At 38.3% G+C, this 22,189-nt stretch overlaps 1 protein-coding gene across 13 annotated transcripts in view; it reads right to left on the bottom strand.

Moving 5' to 3' along the window:
* Positions 1-22,189, bottom strand: part of ANKS1B (ankyrin repeat and sterile alpha motif domain containing 1B) — a 440,891-nt gene that overhangs the window by 42,485 nt on the left and 376,217 nt on the right. For 10 of the 13 annotated variants that reach the window (XM_083852386.1, XM_083852391.1, XM_083852392.1 and 7 more), the window contains 2 exons: positions 10,421-10,528; positions 4,894-5,073 (listed from right to left, as the gene is read on the bottom strand). In XM_083852386.1, coding sequence (XP_083708512.1) covers positions 4,894-5,073; positions 10,421-10,528 — 288 coding nt within the window. The remainder of the gene's footprint in view (positions 1-4,893; positions 5,074-10,420; positions 10,529-22,189) is intronic. The other 3 variants (XM_083852393.1, XM_083852390.1, XM_083852389.1) reach the window with 1 other exon arrangement.

The following is a 22,189-nucleotide window of genomic DNA, read 5'->3' as shown; positions in this document are numbered from 1 at the left end:
TTTCTTTAAAATGGCTTTTGTTCATCCCCAGACCGTACACTATTTTTTGCTTATTTGAAAAACAGAATTAAGAAAATCTTAGAAAAAAAGAACAGAATGAAATAAACTGGACATCCATACTTTTGTATTTACTGTTTCTTAAATCCACTATAAAGAATTCTGTTATTTCACCAGTAATTTCCACCATTCATAAAATCCATTTTTCGTTGCTTCTTAGATAATCTCATTTTACACACTGATTTTCTCCTGGGCATATTTTCCTTCACTCACCATAATCTTTAAATCCTTCTAAAGCAGAGAAGGAGACAGAAAAGCATGCAGGAAACAAGCAAATAAAAATGCTATACTATGGTTAAAAGTTAAAACAAAACAAAACAACAACAAAAAACCCCACAACACTGCAGCCACCACCTAAAAACGGGTCCTATCATACAGGAGTTCTACTTTTGGTTTCTAGAAAATTTCTGTGTCATCTTAGCCAAGTTGCAAAATCCTTATAACTTCATTTTCTTAGCTGTAAAACGGAAAACATAATTTTAAACTATGTAGCCATAGTTTTAAACCACAATGCACTGGAAAAATGAATGCATTAAGATCTATGAAGTATTTGGAAGATATTATTTAGTTGAAGATAAAATTTCAGAGAGAAAAAAAATCACAACTATTTTCCTACAAACAGGTCTTCTTTAATTCTGTCTCTTCTTTTTATTACACTTTTCCTTTACTGTAGAAAAAGGATCTCAGCTGCTAAACCCATTTAAATAACCAGCTTCTACACATAGAGTCATAGAATCATTTAGGTTGGAAAAGACCTCTAAGACATCAGTCGTAATCCTTCCTTCAGTGAATTACTATATCTCACAAAACAATGTTACAAAGCAGTATCCCACTAGTTGGGGGAAGCTTTATTTCAAACTTACTACAGTTTGGTTAGCTTGTGCTTTAGGGAAGAGAACAATAGAATCCCTCAGCCAATGGGAACCAAAGCACCCAGAAGGGCTTTCAGAATTAAGTTTGGGTTTAGCATTTCTGGGAAAGAACTACTCTTGCTAGGATTTGCGTACATTTTTTCCAACTCTCAGATCTAAGTGATTCCCTTCCTCCCATCACATCCCACTGGGGTGCCCCTCATACGGACCATGATGATCCTACCAGAAAGCTTAACCTGACTTACTACCTGTTTTACCAAAGTCAGCGACAGCCCAGAGCTCTCCTGAGAGCCCTGAAGAGGCTCCCACCCATGTGCCCCCTCACAAAACAACAGAATTCCGGCACCTCTGGGCACACGGTGCCTTCATTTGTGGGGAGAGCACGTGCCAGCCCTGCTCCACCAGCACTCCCCTCCCCACACCTCCCTGCCTGCTTGCCATGGGGAGGGCGTTTTCAGTGTGTCAACCCCCCAAGCTCTTGCCCACATTTTTTTTTTTTTCCCTGCAATGTCTGGGGTGAATTAAGAGCCCACTGCCTTCAATGGGCTCCTCCTTCTGATTTCTTATGCTTTGCCTCTATGACTTCACTTCTATTTTAAAGGTCTAGGCAATCTTAAGAGCAATCTCAGCTATTTTAAACTACTTTAATTTGATCGCATTAATGTGCAGCTTGCAGGCACAGAACTCAACATCCACAGTCAGAGATGACTCAGACTACTCAAGCCTTTCTGAATTTTTTTTCTTCTTCCTTTTTCTGAAAACAAACTATCTCACAATCTTCTGTACTACCTTCTTGGCAGTTGTGATTTATCCAACCAGACGCTGAAGAATTCCACAGTTAACAGTTTGGATGTGAACTGGAGAGCTGGATGACCAAACCTACTCCAGTGGGGAACGTAAATTGGTTAGACTCATTGTTTATATTCGGATTTTTCCTCTTAGGTCGCAAACAGTCTGCTAGGGAACTGTGAATGAAGGTACATGCTGGCCTTGAGACAAAACCACCCACATTAAGTAAATTTAAATCAGTGCTTCCTCCAGGAAACAAAGTCTTGTATTACTTACAAGCAGATTTGATTATGATTTAGAGAATTGTTTAAGCCCATTTAGCAGATCAAAGGAAAACAGATTTAAACTGATGTGCTCATTGTTTCAACAAACACTGGTTGATATCTGATGCAAAGATCAACATGCTTGATGATTCCCATGTAAAATGTCAGTGAAAACACAGGCCATAGTAAAGATGGCAACTTTAGATCTTGTGATTTTCTCAAAATATCCCCTTCAGATTTTAAATTTTAAATTGAGGCTACAAACAGCCTTATCCTAACATAGTCTAATCAAGTTCATGAAGGCAATACCATGAAAAAGCTCTCATTCCTGTGTTTGCCTCTCTCTTCAAGGCCATAAAATACCCATTAATTTCATTGTGAACAGTATACCTATAACCCTTTCAGAAAATCACAGCAAAGACATTGTTATGCACATCTGTTTACCATGGCACCCAGTAAACATGCAGATTCATACAGCAGCATGCAAACAGCTTAGCAAAGAAATGGTTAAGATAAATAATATGGTTCTTCCAATAATCACTCTAGATTATTTTGTTTGTGAGAAATATTCTAGCTGGAAAGCAGGATTGGTATCAGCCTCAGAAGATGTGTTGAACTGACATAAGCCAAAGGAGCCTGAAAACTGCAAGGAGGAAGTTGTTAGATAAAACATGGAGCAGAAGGCTCATGTTAATCAAATGGATATCCTTTATTTTCCAGAAATAATTATCACACCTTTAGTTTCAAAGGGGCTTTAGGGGAAAAAAAATTGATGGAAATAGGGTTTATTTTCACAAAGTGCCACTTCACATATTGCAAAAAGTAAATTTAAAAATCTATTTTTGGGCCAGAATGGTTGAAGAAATCCCTGATTAGCCTCTTAATGGGGTGAGTCCAATTTAGTGAGAATGATCACCAGAGGGAGTCACTGACTTTCCCATTAAAGTCAAAGGGAATTTTGCATACATCAGCAATGTAGAATTTGGGGGCAGAGCTGAGAAAGACTCCAAACAGATTGGAGTTCAGGGACTAACAAAAAGTACTGTCTTACAGATTTCACTGAACCCATTTTCCCCTTTGGAGTCCCAAAGGATAACTGTTATATTCCACAGTGAAAGTTAGAAGGCACTGAAGTCATGCAGTGGCTACAAACTAGGTATAAACTCCTGCCTTCCCCACATCCTCCACTTCAAAAATATATATATATATATAAAAGATCATGTAATTGGTTTTAAGTGGTTTGGAGTGGCCTAAGTACTGACTACTCAGTTCTCTCTTTGGCTATGCAACATATTACAGCCTCTCGAAAAGCAATCTCAACTGCCTGAAGAAAATCTCTGAGGTATGAGTGTGTCATACCTCAAGGGAATATCAGGACTTCAAGGAGGAAGAGAAAAGAGTGAAAAGTAGAGAGGAAGAATTGCTACTATGGCTTTTTTCTTCTCCAATGTTAGTGACTAAAAGACTAAAAGAGGAAGTGAGAATGGGGATTTGTAAACCAAGTGATGTGATAAACTAAGCAGATGAACCAGTCTACTCAGCCATGAGCAAGTGCGTACTTAATTTTCACACTACTAAGTTTCATGACCTTCAAAGAAATATTTTCACAGTAAGAAGTTGGCTTTTCCTTGCTGGACTTCAGCTCAGCCTTGTTCTTGCCCCGAAAGCCCAGCAGACTTTGATTGGAAAACAAGCTCATTCACCAGGCAACTTTCCCCTTAATTCTGTACAATAACATTACACAGCAGAAAATACAGCAGAAAATGAGGTGATTTAAAAAGGCAAGGAAACAGCCCCGCCCTAACAAATGCAATTTCACTTGCCTAGAAATGTCCTCTGAACAGATCAAATTCAATTTGTTTCTGTGTTCCCAGGTAACAGCAGCACCTTGTTTTGCTTGTTTATTTAATTACTTCTTCTTGTTCATGCAATTAGCTCAGAGACTGCAGCCTTTTGTTCATTATGTTAACCATAATATAGTTATTTGCATAGCTATTTCCATTTCGAGGCTGGATTTTGGGTAGAGACTCTATTTTGGGCTATGCCTGACAACCACTGTGAAGTATCAGGCAAGGCTGAAGGCAGCATCCTGCTATGTGATGGGATGAACCACGCTGTGAACTGCACAGGCTGCCCGGCTGCTTCCAATGGCACATCGAAGGCATGTCCCCAGCATGCATTGCAAAGCATGGCTGTCTTGCATAGTATGTGCCACCAAAACACAGCTCAGTTCATCCTAAGGCATTTTTGCTGACAAGATGCCAAAGCTCAACTTTACTGACCTTTGGAGCGGTACAGGATATTACTCTGGTCAACACGTGCTTGATTTAAAATTATCAGTACCCATATTTTGGTTGGGTGAAGATTTTTGGAGATGGAGGTTACTTTAGTCTTTCATGAACAGCTTGATTTAATGTCCATTCGGATGTAGTGCTGCTGTGATTCTAAAATGAGCTGTTACACAGTTAAATCTTTTATTAAACACTCAGATGTATCCCCAGATCAAAGTTTAGCAGATTGCTGACCCTCATCACCACACCCACCAGTCCTCTGATTTTTTGACAGCTCATTTTTATCTAAGTTGCTCAGAAACTGAGGAATCTGCACCTTCTTACAGAAACTAGAGGCAGAGGCAGTGCCAGTGGGAGTCTGCATGCTCCGGTATGCAGCAGGCACCTTCATCTCAGCCTGCAGGCACCTAAACACCCCCAAAACTCTTCCTCTCAAGAGAAATGGCACACCAACTTACAGTATTTGAAATAGAACTGGAACAACCAGCTTGGAAAAAATGTCAATCTTTGTGGTTTACAATTCAGCCTTAATATATGTATGACCCATAGCTACGGTTAGAATTAGCTCTGTAACCAACTGCAGCAAAGTGCAGCCTTTTAATGGCATAGTTGTAATCCTACCTGTGCCATCTGCCTCTCCAGCTTTGACCGAGGAATATCATCAAAATAGTTCTCATTTCTTCTCCTCCTTGCATCGCCCTGCATGATAATGTGGGGAACGTCCAGGGAGCCACCAGTAGTGAAAGTGCTTTGGCTAAGTGATGGAGACAACTGAGGAGGAGTGTGGTTACCGCTGGGTTCCTGAACAGAGAGGACAAAAATACAGCATAACAAGAGCAGCATATTGTTCAAACTACACATTTTAAAGTGTATTTCATATAATACTTAAAAAAAAAAAAATAGGCACAGAGCAAGCAGTCATTTTCTTTCCTCAGAACCTCTCCATCTCCCTTGTACATGACCAGGAGGAAGGCAGGTTCTAGGAGACGATTCTCTTCTTCCTGTGCATGTGGCTAGGGAGGTGACAGACTACACTCAGAAAACTGGCTCTTTGCCCAAAAATGTGCTACCAAAGGTGCAGAGCCCACATGGAGGGAAGAATACTTCATTACTGCTCTGAGCAAGTGGCAAATTCCTTCCCCAAAACTTCCTTGTATAATATAGCAATCCCTTACTAGGACTGACAGAGAGATAAACAGTGAGTTACTTCTTGTCAAGGCCCAAAGGAAGTTGTGATTTAGGACTAGTTGTTTGTAAGATGAAATACATTTTCACCACCTTTTAAGCCACTCTGAGAAGCAAAAGTGATTTGAAAGTGATTTGAACTCTAGCAACATCCCTTGCCTGAAAAAATAAATGCATGAACATTTACAAAATATAGATACTTTGTTTACAAGTTTTATAGGTCTTGCAGAACATACTTTAACTTGAGGTACTGGACATCAGAAACAAGCCAAATAACAATTCCTAGAATGATGGAAAGCATCAGAGTACAAACATTTCACCAGGCTTTTCCTGTGCTGAACTGTGACCTTGTATCAGTCAATGTGCAAATACCATGCAAATTGATACATGACCTCTATCTGATTAAGAGCTAAACACATCCTCTTGATCACACATTTTACCAGGATCTGCCACCACACTGGCGACAGACAGCCACCGCACGTACCTTTGGAAACACCTGTTCTCTTGCACACCCCATCAGTTGTTCAAACACAAATTATGAACACCACTGCCCAAGTCCACTGCTCAGCACTGCCTTGGTGACTGCAATCATCATCATCAGAGATGATGACTGCAATCATCATCAACAGCCTTGCTGTTCAGTCAGTGGACACACCATCCAGCATGGACAGTAAAACACTGCTGTAGTGACTGGAAGGGTGTAAAAGTTTCTCTCCCACAATGCTCAACTTCTCTGACACAAGTGGTTCCTCCGGCAGTAAGCTCTCTGGAGCAAAGAACATATCCAGGAGTGTGTTTGCAGTGTCTGAATTACCTATTGCTGTAATACTGTATTTTAATACTGAAAAGCAAGAAGCGACCTGAACATGCTCCACAATGAGAAGCAGCAAAGAACTGTTCCAGTGTGCATGGAGATAAAAAAAAAAAAAAGTGCTTTTTCATTTAAATAAAGAATTAAAGTGGATATTTCATGCCTGATTACATTGAACCAAACCTAATTCTGCAAAGCATTAAGGTACTTTACTCCATGCTGTTAAGAAACAAGATATAGTGAAAGAAAACAGAGTTGTAATCTCTTCCAAATGGAAAGAAAAGTTGCAAAATCTCTTTCTGTGCTCAAGTAATAGTAATATCTGATGTTAACATTTGAATTGTAGGAGTCTACGTGACATTATTCCTCACAGTCACAATAACAGGTTAGTGTTTTCCACATTGGTTGACTAAAATCAGGGTAGTTGTTTACAACTTTTAATTCACTGAGTTGTTTTTTTTTTCCATTATTATTATTTTTATTTTAATTCTCTAGCTTTCCTGTGATCTGAGACAAGTACTTGACATTTCCCAGGGCAAAGAAAGGAATGTTTTCCTCTCAGGAATAGTCTTTTCCTCCTTCATGCAAATCCACCTACATTTGGCCCAGTTAAATTCTTCTGAAAATCTGGAGTTTGCATACACTCAGAAGGTTTGGTGAGGCATCATCCCTAAAGCCTGTTCCCGGTTCTTCCACAGACCTAGCACTGACACAATGGTGCACACAACCCTCTGCTGAAAATAATCTGAGTACAGGGGCACCAAACGACTTCCTTTCTAATTGCTGCTACCTGCTGTTCCAGCAAGGTATGTAACCTCTTTCTTACCCTAACCACAATTCACCCGGTGCTAGCACCAATCGACTGACATGGCCATCAGTGGCTCTCAGTGTCAGAAGAGTCTGCAACGGTTATCAAGGTTCCACAAGTTTTTCATATTTTATCAAACTGCATATAAAGAAGAAATTCACCCAAAAATCAATATTGGAAGATTGCTATAAAGGCAAGAATTACAAAGGCAAGAAATAAAAGAATAATGGTGCCTCTGCATTACGGTACAGTATTTAACTGTATGATTTCATGCTATTTTCTCAGAGAAGTCCTTCACAGCACAGATGGATCCTCAATTGTGCAGCATGTTGTCATATACTCAGCACCATGTTACCATTAGTTATTGTGTAATCAGTATTTTATTCTCACCTCATTTCATGGCCCCAAACCTCTTCCCTAAATTCTATTCAGATCCCGCTCTGAAGATAGAATGATTAATATTGTCATTTTCATGATGCTTGTAAGTGCTTTACAAACTTCAATCAATTTATTTTCACCACACCCTGTGACTTCTGGCATTTTATAATCACCACTTTAGTGCGAGGGAACTGAGACACACAGACAAAGGCTAATAAATATCAGCCACTCTGGATGCCCAATTACAGTATCTATTGCCTGATTTTCCAAGTGCTTGTATTCAAAACCCTGCTTCTATTGATCTAATTTGCAGTACTGTGTGCTTAGCACTTGTATAAATCAGACTCCAGACTCCAGTCAAATACGCAGAATGTCTGTTACATACAATTAGTGACTGTTTATGAGGCAATTACTTAAATAACTTGCCAAGAATTATCCAAGAGCTTTGTGGCAAAAGCAGGTGTGAATCTGTATTCTCATAGCTACAGCTATTCTTTTAATCACGAAGCTCTCTCTCATTCTTCCTTCATTCCTCTTCACTCCATACCCACTTTCTCATTTCCTTCACGGAGCTGCAGATCAGGCATGGATGGCCACGCAGTGTGCTATCACGTATTCAGTACTGTGCTGTTGCTAGTTACTGTGTATTCACTACCATGTTTCCACCCCACTGTGAACGCAGGGATGCTTGACAATACATTTCACTATTGAAACCTCCTTTGTCCCCACCTCTCAGACCCACCACAAGCTGGAACCACGCAGCTCAGGGCTGGAAAGTGATCTTCAGGAGATCCTTCTCCAGACCACCCTGGCTCCCCTGATGCCTCACTGATGTTTGCCTAGCCAGCTCCAAAAAAAAGGAATTCTTTCTAGTGCATTGAATTTTGTGTTAAACTATCATTACTAATGTTAACACTTCTTCAACATTTCACTCTAAATTGTCATACCTAGTTTAAATTCTGACCTCCAAGGCTGACTGGGTGAAGGTGGGGTTCCATGGAAAACAGTGAAACTGGTCATGTAATTAAATATTACATTATAATGCACTCAAGAAAGGAAAGTAAGACTGCACAGGTAACCTGAGATTCAGCATTTTCTAACTTTTGAGTATATGACTTAGAAATCAAAATAATGTTTCCTTATCACACAGTTAATGTGGAAATAATGTATTTTCTGGAAATTAGTCTATTTGTTCCTATTCTAAATATTTAACTTTTTTTTTCCTTTAAATATATAAAATACCTTAAAAACTAGTATGAAAAGAGTTAAAAAAAAAAGATAAAGTGTTTGCAATAATTAGGTTGACCTTGGGACCTTAAAGAGAGACTCTTTTAATAAGGAACAATCTTTTCTATTAGATATAAATCAATCTAATAGCAGCGGATATTTTATTTAAACCAATTTTCAAGCTAAAATTGTTGCAAACTACAGACCAAATACTATGTCTTTGTTTTGGGTGAAATGGCATGGTTGATGTGAAAGAAATCTTACTCCAAACTCATGTCCTTTACTTTAAGATTCTTTGTGAAGACTCCTATACTATGAAGTGATGAATGACATTTAGCATTTGCCCGCATCAGTAGCTCTAGCTGTGGAGCAGCAGACTACTTTTTATCATTTTGACTACAGATGGAGGACATCCAGCTTTATCTTCACTATTAACTGAGAATACACAATTCTAACCAGTAGCATAGGTTGTGGAAACGTTCCCACCTGCTGAAGAGGAACTAATTCCCCAGTCCAAGGCACTGACAGTACTGAGGAAAAATGTGTGACTTTCAAATGCTGGCCCATGTTTCCTCTTTCCTGGGAGTGTTTTAACACCTGCCATGCATCAGGAAATTATTCACGTAATACAACAAATACAAGATACTAGAAAAATATCCACACATTTGTGCTATGTGCCTTAGAGCAGGACATCATAGGCTTGTGACACATTTTTTGACATGGCATTAGGAATAGGTTGAATTTGGATTTAAGATGTCTATATGTGGCATTTGAGATTAAGCAGGCTGAAAACAGGCTGGTCACAGAAATCAGGAGCCCTCATTCTGTCTTTCTCTATTTCTCTTCACACCAGGAAATTTAACCTAGGAGCACAGGCCACTCTCTGACATTTGGAAATTTAGTCCCAAATGAGATTCCAGTCACAAATTCAGCCCCATGACAATAATCAAAACCAATCAAATGCAGGAGATGTGACCTAAAATATCAAAATAAAAAGTGCTGATGAATATGAACTCCCTTGCAGAGAACACAGTAGGAATGGGTCATCAGACCATAACTTGGTAAGGGTAACAGACAGCTAAGACGCTGGACCAAAGAAACTGAGAGAATTTGGTGTAATGAGAGGAGACTAAAACTGGGCAAGTGTGAAAAAAAAACAGGGACACTGCAACAAGGCTTCTGGGGGTGGGAATACAAATAAAAAATAAAAATGCAAATAAATTTTTTATACACGGTAACACAGTAAATGCCTTGATGGCATTTTTATCTCAACAATTTCAAGAGGCAATCTTTAAAGAAAGTATAAAGCGTTCCTCTGAAAAGTAAGTGAAAGCATTTTCAAAACATGAACGGAAAACAGTAACTCTCGTTCTGCAATATTGATCGCTTGGGCTGGGACTCCTAAGGGCTGATGCAGACATGCAGCTTGTAGACATCTGTTCCTGAGCTAACTTCTTCAGCTGAGAGGATAAGCTGGCACTTCTAAGACACTACTTATCTCATCCTAACGTAGACATCTGAACCAGGTCAGATGAATCACCCAGTAAAAATGTCAAATTTTCTCCAATGGCTATAAGAGCAGGTGTGGCTGATCAGGTCAGCCTAAGACATCCACACTGTAAACTGCCGAAGAGACATTAAGCTGAATCCCACTCAAAGCAGCCATTGATTTCATGTGAATATTATGAAACGTTTGCTGACTTTTAAAGAAATGCAAACAAATTTTCATGGGGACTCACCCTGAGGGTTATCGACCTAGGTGGTTTCTGAGGAGGATCTTCGTGCAGCCTGTCTCCCAAAGATGCCAGAACGCGCTTCCGGTGGCCAATCAAGCTAATTTTTAAGACCTGAAAAAGTAACAAAAAGATCTCATTAAAAAGAACACATTGGAATCATTAAATAAAGATCCATTTGCACTGAGACCATTCTCACTTTAAACATTTTAACAAGTTAGTCTACCACGCAGGTTAAGGAGACACAGAACAGTGCAAGGCAACAAAAGACAGAGAAAATGAGAAGTGAGATCAGAGGAAAAATCCTGTAAAATGGAGGAAGATACCAAAGTAGGTATGGATGCAGAAAATGAGAAATAGGCTCACAGATGAGTAAGGAGGAGAGAGAAATGACACAGGAAGAGAGTCAGCAAAGCAGAAGCAAAAACAAGGGAAGGGGAGGGAGAGACTGGAAACGTAGAGACGGAGGCAAAAAGTGAATGATAAAGGGATTCATAGGTATGGGAAATATGCGGATATTAAGGACCAGAGAGTGAGGAACAGCCAGGAAATACTTTGAGACAGCGACAAGGGAGAAAATGAACTGCACAATGATCAAATAGTATTACTTTTAAATCTATTCACCATGCCTTTTGCAGGTAATCTCTGAATGACACGCAGAGTTTGCATTTATCTTGGAGAATCATCCTCATGTAAGAAAACCAGGACAAACATTCTCCCCAACCTTGTCCTGGTGGTCTACTACTTTTATCATATGCAATGAAAAATCTCTATTGCACACAAACCTGACCGTCAGTGGACAGGTTCAAATGCCTTCTGCTTGTCTAAACTCCAAAAACACTGCTGAAAAAGTGTTCTAAATTTACTGCAACTACTCCCCACCTGTACCTCTCCATGTCCCTACCACATACAAAAAAACCCACTGTTCTTGGGGAAACAGAAGAACAGAAGAAGCAGAAAGTAGGAAACTTAAGCATTATTGGCAAAAACAAAAACAAACACATATTTTGATGCTATTCTTTAATGGCTACAATTGCTTCAAAGTGTAAAGCAGCCATAACTGCAGAAGCAAGCCTCTGTCCTCAGAGGTATCCTCACATAACTCTTGCAGACTGTGTATGGTTTCATACTCCAGAGCTGCCTCCATTCACTCCCAGAAGACAGTACTTCCCACTATATTTAGGACCACCGCGTGTCAACACCCTTCAGTCGAAAGAAACTTCTCACTCATCCTAGAAAAAGTAATAGTACCCACAAAAACCCTGAAAATGGTACCTCTTCAGTGAACAACTACTTCAGCTTAAGCAGTAATATTAAGAAATAACATTCATGAAAAACAAAACAAAACAAAACAACAACAAACAAACAAAACAGAAAACAACAACAAAGAAAATGCAACAACTTTCCAAAGGCATCTCTTAGATCCAGTATCTCAGGCTATGGTACGGCAACACAGCCATCATTCTGGTGGGTGACCTCCTATCCATAGGCAAGTGAATTCACTCACACTTTGTTAAATTTTACTGCACTATCCAACATCATTGAACATCAAGAACATCCTGTTTGCCTGCAACTATAAAATGATGGGCTATGACATGAGAGGCAGCTGAAGAGGGTTGTTGAGACCTTGAAGCCCAGCAGCAGACCCAAGCTGCGGAGTCCCACAGGCCTGTTATGTTCTCTCTCACGTTAGTCTAAATCTGCAGAATCACTCATAAAGCACAGCTTCAGACAGCACAGCATACAGAAATGCCAGAGGCATTCGGGAGACTTATGTATTCAGTTTACATTGAATGTTAAACACAAGGGTGCACAGTTTATCTCAGTATTTAACTGTATGAAACACGTGAAAGAACTACAGCTGCTTTAAGCATTACTCAGGTAATGCACTTCAGTGAACTTGTTTCTTTCATAATGCTTCCCCATCATCAAGAGCATCTACCCAGAGATTTTTAAGTCAATCTACAGTTTGTGGGTCATGTTGAGGTCCTCAGTGCTTTGAATGCCTTATTAGCCATATCAAACCAGGCAAAGAAATCCACACAAAGCAATTCTCTGTGACTTCATACAGCTGCTGAACAGGAGAGGAGTCTTGTGGGACTTCCCACATCAGAGATCAGGATACAGGTCTAAATGGTTAACCTATTTCAAAAAGTGTGCTCATATTCAAAACAATACAGATCTTTAAACACCATCAACACTTCTAAGTTTATTCCATATTTTGTTATTCCACTAAAAAGGTGGTCAACCCAAGAAAGAAGTGGTAGTAGTAGGGATTTAAAGATGCAATCTACACAAACATATCACCCTCAGCTAATAGATCTATTTACTCATCTGAACTATGTATTGTCAACTGAAGACACTTGTTTTCTTCTTGAAACGGACTTGTAAAGCCTGATACTTGACTAATGAATGTAAAATACTGTTTTCTGAGGCACTTCTATATTTGAGTTCTGAGACAAACACCCTGAAATGCCAATAAGTTGTTCTGTGATGGATTATCCTCAACAGTGTTTATCACAACTGTCAAATATCACAAATATAGGCCAATGATGTGTAATAGTAAAGTTGCCTAATGCAATATCTTAGGAACACCTTAAGGTTTTATATCAAAACACCATTAAAAGTCTTGCACATATTTAGCCCACAAGTTAGTTGCTGGTGAATAAATGTCTTCTTTGTACCATGTAACAGTGAAACAAATACCATGCACTCAAGGGCTATGTAGCAAGACATTTTGTCAAGTGAACTGGAGCCTACTTCATACATGACAATGAAATAAGTTTTACAGTGCGGCTGCAGTAATCAGCTAGAAGATGTCATCAAACTGTGAGTGTAGCTTAAGGCACTGCACAGCCTGTATTTCATTATTAGGACAGGAAAAGCACAATGGTACAATGGTGATCCACACCAACTGTACAATACCTAAGACAAAAATAATGCAACTCCATCTAATATATTTGCTTGTATTTGTAATATAATTAAGGAGAATGGCCCAAATCATTTGTCCAAAGAAATTGTATATGCACACAAACACAATCCTATTTTTATCTCTATCTTCTCCAATGATTAGTATATAAAATAAAATTCCACAAGGAAATGTAAGAAATCCAGAAATATGACCAATGAAACACTCAACATTTAGATTTCTGACTTAGCTGACAGATGTTTAAAAAACAAACACATGTAGCACAGCAACTCCCTGATGGCTGTATATATGCAGATGCTGGAATTAACAAGTTACTCCATCTAAAACTGAGCATTATTTCTGCAACAAACTTCTGCCTGATCTTTTCTTCTGATTGAATAATAGGAATGAACATCGCATTTTTATAATTATTCTACTTTTTTTTTTTTTAAATTGGCATTATAAAGATTACTGAAATTCAAGACATCAATTCCCTTTCTTTAGGAATAATGTGAAAAGTTATGGTGCTGTATGGTGCAAAATTAATACTGCAGTAGTGCAAGCAGTCTGGTCTAAAACAGCAACAGCAATCAGACACTAGGAGCTAGCTTCAACGTGGAAAAGCAGAGAGTGATCAGAACAGTACTGGTAATTCTCTAGTGGCAGCATCAGACACTTCAGAATTTAAGCTTCATTTAATTAGTAAACAACCTTAACATTTAGAGCTAAGAAGAAAAAAATTTAAATACAAACCAATAAGGCGTGGTTCTTCTATTTCTGCAAGCAACCAGCCTAAAAAGCTAGCTAAATTCAATTTTATTAAACTGTTGTACTGCTGATCATGCTGCAATAAACTCCAGGCTATTCTGGAAGTGTGGGTGAAGAATATATTGATTATTACCATTTTTCTGCCACAATATCACACCACGGGACTAATCCTAAAACATGATAATGCCCAGAATACTCATGCAGCTAGCTTAGGTCATCCAGCACAGCTCACCTGATCATCATGCTTGGTATAACTGAAAATTTGAAAATGGATTAAATGCATTACTATATAAATGGCCAGGATGGAGGACACTTTTACTCAAAGTTTGAAAACTCCTACTCATCTAACTGATATCTCTGATCAACAATTCACCATCACCCCAAAAAATAAATACACATACACACACACAAAACAACACCAAACAAAAAACCACACACCAACCAAAATTCCATAGTGTAATAATGGCATAATTTGAAATATAATATGTCTGAGTCATTATACTTTCATAAAAAATGATGACAGTCACCACATGGCAGAGCTGATAAATGACCCCATGCCCCAACCTCCCAGCTCAGCTAAAGCTGTTGTGGGATGTCGGAGACCCAGGAGTCCCATTTACCAAGTAGGCTCGTTAATCTCCTCCACGAGGGCGAGCTCCCATGGGATCAGCCCTAGACCTGAAATGACTGAGAGCTGTGGGAAAAGGCAAGATCCTGCATCCCTCCCACCTCTTTTCTTCCCATCTCACGTGCAGGAACATGAGACGTGCAGGCAAAAGAAAGCAAAAACTATGTAAGGTAGCTACAATATTGAATGCCTGGTGGCTTATCGGCACCAGACACACCCAAACCATATTAAACTTCCATTGCATTTTTCACATACCAATACCTTATTATCTTTCTCATGCTGATCCTCATGCTGTAGCTGCTAGTTCCTTCCAGCCCTACAATCATGACCCCAAATTATCACAAACCCTTGTTCGTTTTTAAACAGTGCAGGGATTCTGTGGTAGCACCCCAAAAGCACAGCAAAGTGCAGGCGCATAGCAAGAGAGAGGCTCCCAAGCATCCTTGCTGCAATTCTGCCCGGAGCAAGACACCTCTGCTTTCCACAATTACAATGGAAGCAATCATTTTTTTATGTATATGAAAAGACTTGCAAGAGACTTATGATTTCATATCATAATGATACGAAATATGTGTCATTATCCCCCTGAATTAATCACCCAACTGGAAACAGATGTCAGTTGTCTTGGTGATAGCATTTCAGAGACAGATGGCTGCCTAACAAGTCCTGTTTCTATATGTTGATCATGAAGAACTGATGTTGTTCCCCACCCCCCCATCCCCCCCCAAAAAAAGAAAAAAAATAGTTGCAAATCTGCAGTTTAATGGTACTGAGTAGCCAGCCAAAGAGCAAGAACCTTCTCAAGGAAAAAACAATTTTGAATCACAGGTACTTATTCCCATCCGAGCTGCAGTGCTGCCAGTTAGCTTGCTGCAGATCAGCGGTGCTGCAGTGATGCTCAGCCCCTGCCATCCCACCTCAGACTCAGGTGCATGAGGATTTACTATTTTTTTTGCAGAAGTGCTCAGGATAGCCTTTGGTACTGTGGAGGCCATGGGAATTTTTGCCTTGACTTCACTGGACATTTTTGTCATTAAATTGTTTTCAAATTTCTCATTAGTTTAAGAATTGGCTGTCTGAATATATCAGGTGCTGGTACTTTTGGCTCCATTAAGGATAAAAACAAAATAATGATTTTGTGCTTGCAATTGATAACTCTCATTATTTCAGTGGAAAAATATTAGTTTAATTTTTCATTAATAAAAATCAAGAAAATACAACGAAACCTGAACAAAAACGAGACCTGGGCATTTTATCTCCTGAGGATGTCTCAGGCTATGTGCTGAATGAACCACTTTTAACATGCATTTTAATTTTAATTTTATTTTTTATTTTTTAATTACAAAGAAGTCAAATCCATGATCTTTAAAAATGTCACAATTTAATATTTTTGGAAGCCTCAGATTTAATGACAAATATTACATATGTGCATTCTTTTTTTTTTTTTTTACACACATGAGGCTCAAAAACATAACTCAGAAATCCTAGAAGTGTATTATACATACAAACACATAGACTATTACAATAATGATTCTAAGAGGAAAGACTGAAAATATTCTTTATGTGAAAAACAGCAAGCACTAAGCAGGTCTGTATACAGAGTGAAATAAATTCCTTCTATTTTCACAGGCATTAAGTGGAAAAAATATTGGACAGCTTGGAAGGTGGAATAAATTCCCAAACTGAATACTAGAAGAGTATTCTTAGACTGTTCTCTCCAGTACTGACTTGCATTTTTACTTCTGTACTGAACTAATAGCGGGTCTAGTTGCTGGCTCAGATCGGATTTGGAAAATGTGCAATCAAAGAGACCAGCAGTGTTGTTCCTGGCCAACCTCCTTGAGGTCCTCAATGTTAATCATACAGGACGATGAAAGAGCAATTGCAACACCAATATGTTATCCTATTATATTTTGCAGGATTACTTACATAGTGGATACGTTTTAATTAATGTTACTGGTACTACAACACATTTCATAATGAGCTAATCATTTACTTATCTACGTTTAATATGCAATTATCAGCCAAACGCATTAATTTGTACACAAGGCTGAAATATAGCTCATATAATGAGAAACTGGAGATAAAATACAAATCTCTGCAGAAAATGCTAACAGCTGTAAAGTTAGTTGATCCTGTTTCTGATCTTGATTCATTTTCATCATGGACTTAATTCCAAGTAAAAGGAAAATAAATAAACAATCCTAAACCAAAATCAAAACATTCAAGCTCTTAAAGAATGGGACATTCTAAATAAAAAGGGTGTTTTTTTTCTTAAAAAAAAAAAAAAGATTGATTTCAGCTTACATACAGAAAAGCCAAACACTGGACAGGAGAACCTGGGCCAAGCATTAGAACAAATGTTGAGATAGGTTATTCCAAAAGCATTCAAAATCCTGTTGTGTTTGCAAGTTACCATTGGATGCTTGAAGACCTAAGTATTACTGTATTAAGGTATTTTCAATTTATTAAATTATTTTTGCATATCGTAAAACATTTACATTAAAAGCATGGCCTCCACCCCTGAATAACTAGTTCAAGCAAAATTGATATGAAGAGGCTATCTATGGCTTACATTTAGGCTGCTTTGTGGAGTGATTTGCACAGAACAGCACACACAGCAACCTAAAATACACTTATCCCCTAAAGTATTAAACATTCAATATGAAAAGCATTTATAACCTCTGATACAAGACCCATCACTGGCAATGTCAATACTCTACTATTATAAATTGAGAGCATGATGGTCAGGACACAACCCACCCCAATACATTGCCAAAGTACAGGTGATATGTCATGTAAGTTTCAGGAAATCTACATGGACCTGACACCTGAAAATAAAGAAGATCTGCAGAAGAAAGTACCAGGGCTGGGAAAAATACCAGATGGATGGGACAGGTGCTGCTCTGCAGAGCAGAAACACACCATGGCAGAGCAAGCTCCCAGGACTGTACCCCAGGGAGCCAACCTGGCTGAAACAAACCTGGGAGACAGGTGAGGAGCAGTCCACTGTAAAGCCAGCTCCTTATCTGTTTCCTCGCTTGACCACAGAAGAACTCACACTGAGGACTGATGATAGGGGAAAGAGAAATGGGGTGTAAATTTTATGCTTACAGAAGTGCATGTCAGACATGAGATGCATCCAGTATGATGAAATCACACCTTCTCTCACACTGGACCACCTGAAAGATGTGGCCAGCTAGCACCAAACAAAGAACCCTAAAGCCAATGTTTTAACAGAAACCGTGGTCCATGAGCCTATTCTTTTCAGTATTCAGCGGTTACTACCTTTATTTTTCTAGTTTGTTTGTCAGATGTGTCTGTCATTTTCCCTCCGAGGACTGGAACAAAACTGTCACAAAAAGGGTAGCCATTTCATGAAAATTGTTTTTCTTCGCCTAACTGTTTCTGTCTTATCAGTAATCAGTGCAGATTCACTCCGCTGCAGAGTGGCTGTTTAGCCTTGGCCATACAGTTTTCTTTGACAGCATTTGGCACACTGGATGAAATAAAACATATTTTGTCATGTGCTAGTATAGGCACCATTGACTCTATTTTGGGTTATGCTGTCCAGGGATATCTCTTCTATCAAGATCTTTACCATTTCATTACTTCACAGGAAATATGCAGCTACACATATAAGACATGATGTAAAGAGGAACCTCAATTATTGATATACTAGTTCTGTAGCAACGGCTAGATGATCATTTCACCATGTTACTTTCAGTAAGGACAATCCCGAAAAGAATAAATTTTGAATGACCTATAACCTTAGTACAGGTTATGGCATGACATACAACCTTACTATAACAATATTTAAAAAGAACCTCCACCAAACTATTTTCCCAGTTGTCTTATACTTCTTTGGTTTGCAATCTTTACATAAGCTCATTAAAACAATTATTACAGATTCTGAAAGAAACTCATAGCTTTAAATAAATTGTAGTAGCACCCCTTCCTAGGCTTCACACCCTCCTCAACCTTCATCAGCCTCATCCTCCAGCACCAACTGGAAGAAGCTACAAATGTACAAGCCACTAGCTCATTTCAACTGCAGCTGTTATAATCCATTGCTTTCTTTCAGGTAGTCTAATTGATTAGCATAACTGAAATAAATTAAGAGCAATTTTGTCTAATCTTTGTTTGATTTGGGCTGTGATATTACCTGTCAACTGAACACCTGAACACAACATCTTGTCCATTTTCCAGATACATTATATAGCTTGAAAAAAAAAAGCCATTAGTTCTCCCTTAGATTCTTCCTTTGTTTATAAACTCTATACCATCACAACTGTAGCAACACTCCTAATGCCTTTAAAAAGGCAATGGCCACCATGGCAGACCAGAATCATATATCACAGGCAGCGCTGGCATCACGCTGTACTTTGACTCTTAATCTGTGAGGAGGAAGCACTGCGGGTGGGAGAGAACAGGCTCTACGAGCACAGCAGGATGGCTGGATTAACTCTGCCAGGGGCAGCAAGGGGACAGCGCAAGCATTTCTCAAAATATCTTTTTCTTTCATGCCTTGAGGTAAGAGCAGGAAGGAACACCATCAAAAAGTGGGGTTACAAAAGGATACAAATAAAGTGGCAAAAATATTTGGCCATCAATAGCTCAAGTGAGTTCTTCCCTTGTAGCTTTGAGCAACATGACAAATTTCAGCATGAAAGATTGTCTGCATCATTTGAGATAAATTAAAACTGCAAGGCTTTTCAGATCATACACATACTCTTATGTAGATCCCTTCATTAAACATTCAACATTAGTCTGGCTTAAGGAAGAGAAATTTTTGTACATAACTAATTCAGAACAAAGAAAGTGGGCAAACTGTACTGAAGAACTCTCCAAAAGGAGGCTGATTCTTCACTACAGTTAACTTTATACAACATCAAAAAGCAGAGTTTGGTCATATTGAACTTGTTTTCCTTGAAGTTACTTCTTAAATTAAAAAGAATATAAGTGTGTATCTTTTAGAATTCCACCAGTTTTGGCAGCTATATTATTAATGAAGCACCCTGGCAAAACCCACAAGTGAATGGATTATCACGGGAGTCTTTCTCGCTATAAATTCCATTTGAATTTTCTCACTGAGAGGGGTTGGTCGTGTAGCATGTTTTCTTCACCTCTGCTCTTTCTCTATTTTTTCTTCATCCTTATCAAAAGTTCCTGAACAGAGAAAGCTCTCTTCAGAGGGAGTGTCAAAAAGGAGATAAGCCTCATCTGCATGGCTCAGACTTTGCCTTTCTTGTTCTTTACCTTAGGCCCATCCACCCACATGATAGAGTCAAAAGAAGGAAAGAGTTCAAGGAGTTCATTCTCCACTTTCCCCATCAGTAAATACCATCAGTCCTCATTTTGCAGAGAAGATTCTTGGATCTACAGGAAACCAAAATGACTTAGTGGTACTGTGCACACAGCTAACCACAGGACAGCAACCCCACATTGCAAGAAGTCAAAGGCCTTGAATCACATCTATAACAATTCCCAAACAGCTCCTAATTTTGTTAGGAGTCTCCACAATGTCTAGTCATACCTTTCTATAATTCTAAATATTGCAATATAGCAAATACCCTTGATCCAATGATTAACTGTTCTGATTCTTGAATTATGTTATCATTAATATTTAACTTAAATTGTCTCTTCTCTAGCTCTTGTTCTGTCCTCACTGATTTATGAAAATAATTAATCATTATCTCCTTTGTAACATCCACTCACATGTTGGCGGAAAGTTACATATGCTCTCAATCTCATTCTCTCTAAAAGGAACATGCTCATTATACTATGTGTCTGGTCAAGTTTTCCAGTTGAGGCACAGCCATGATTTCTAAAGTACAACACAAGCAGAAAAAAAGACAACTATCCTCCTCCCCTCATCTAAAAAGCAATATAAATATATACATAAAATGTTTACCTTTAAAATAAATAATATAAAACAGAAGAGATAAAAGAACAGTTTTCCTTTTTTTGGCAAGTCATTTATCATAACATACATGCAATTTCACAAAACTTTTCTACCAAGAATATCACACACTCCTAAATTTGTAAACTGTACAAAGGAGCAGACATCTACAAGGTTTTATACATGCTCTCCTTGTTAGTATGCACAACACCCATACATCACTGTCTTTTTCTGCGTTATGCTACTGACTGATGATCAGTTTAATATCCAGCAGCTCTACTCCTGCCCAAATTATTCCCCCAGTACTGCTGCTCAGTAATATACTCAGAGCTTGTTACATTCTTTCATGTGATCTGATCTGTACTTCCAAAATAAATCACTTTCACATTTCTTCAATTAAATCTTATATAACTGATTCAGCCCATTTATGCATTAAAAAGATCATACTCTATTTTAATCCTATTTTACAAATGCTGCTACACCCTTAAATAATCACCCTTCAAATCAGAAATGTCATGAAAATTCACATTTATTTGGGACAAGTTATTTGGGACCTTTAATTTTGCTGGAGCTTGAAATTTTAAACCTGAAAGAAAATGCATTAGTTTATATGTATATTTATTTATATGTATTAACTTATCGCATTAGGTATAGTAATCCGTGATACTATTGTGAAGCCACGTTTCTACATGATCTTGTCAGAAATATGCACTACAGTACAGATCACATTAACCCACTGTAACATAAGAAATCCTGTCATGAACATTTTATACCAAATCACTACATGAACTATGATTAATGATGAATCAGAAGAGTAGATTTATATGAATAACAAGCAAAGAGGAAAAAAAAAAGCTTATTATGGACAATTAGATGACAATGTAACTTACGTATTTGCTGTGTTCCAATATGCAGCTACTTGGGATGTCTTCACGTGATTTATTTAGACTTAGAATGTACTTCTGAGTTGTACTACAGAATTTGGGGCTTTTCAAATGAAAAAATAAGCCTAAATTTAATCGTTGTCAGTTAAGTATAGTTTTAAAAACTTTTCTATTCATGTACACATCTTGTTTATATGTTGGTTTCTTTCTTTTTTGTATTTGTGATAATCTGGATTTAGAAAAATATAGGGCTTTTCTTACTTTAAGAGCCCTGACATTTATACTTATCTGCTTCTGCTGCAATATTAACCTTTGAATCATAAAATATTTTCTTCTCAAATAAATTTGTTACAGATACTCAGCAACATAAGTAAACCAAATTTCTGCACAGAAGGAAAAGTAAATGACTGTGCTACTTTAGTAGTAGGATGAAAAATACGTTAGCTAAAAGGTTAAGACATACTTTTGAAGTTTTTTGTTATGCTGCTGTATCGCACATAAAGGGCTTACTCAGCTAGGGACAATTTCTTAATTTTCAGGAACGCCTGTGTTTTACCTTAACTTGATCAGAGATGGGTGCAGCTGATGTTTTCTGAAGTCTTTCTGAAGTCTTATCTTTCATAAGTCATCTACCAAGTGCTAATGCTGCTACTGTCAGGAAGGGCACTCCCAGGGCACAGCCACC

The sequence above is a fragment of the Anser anser genome (assembly GCF_964211835.1).
Source record: "Anser anser genome assembly, chromosome: 1".
NCBI classification, from domain to species: domain Eukaryota; kingdom Metazoa; phylum Chordata; class Aves; order Anseriformes; family Anatidae; genus Anser; species Anser anser.
Note: the sequence above shows the minus strand (reverse complement) of the source record. Positions and strands in the feature narration are given on the sequence as shown.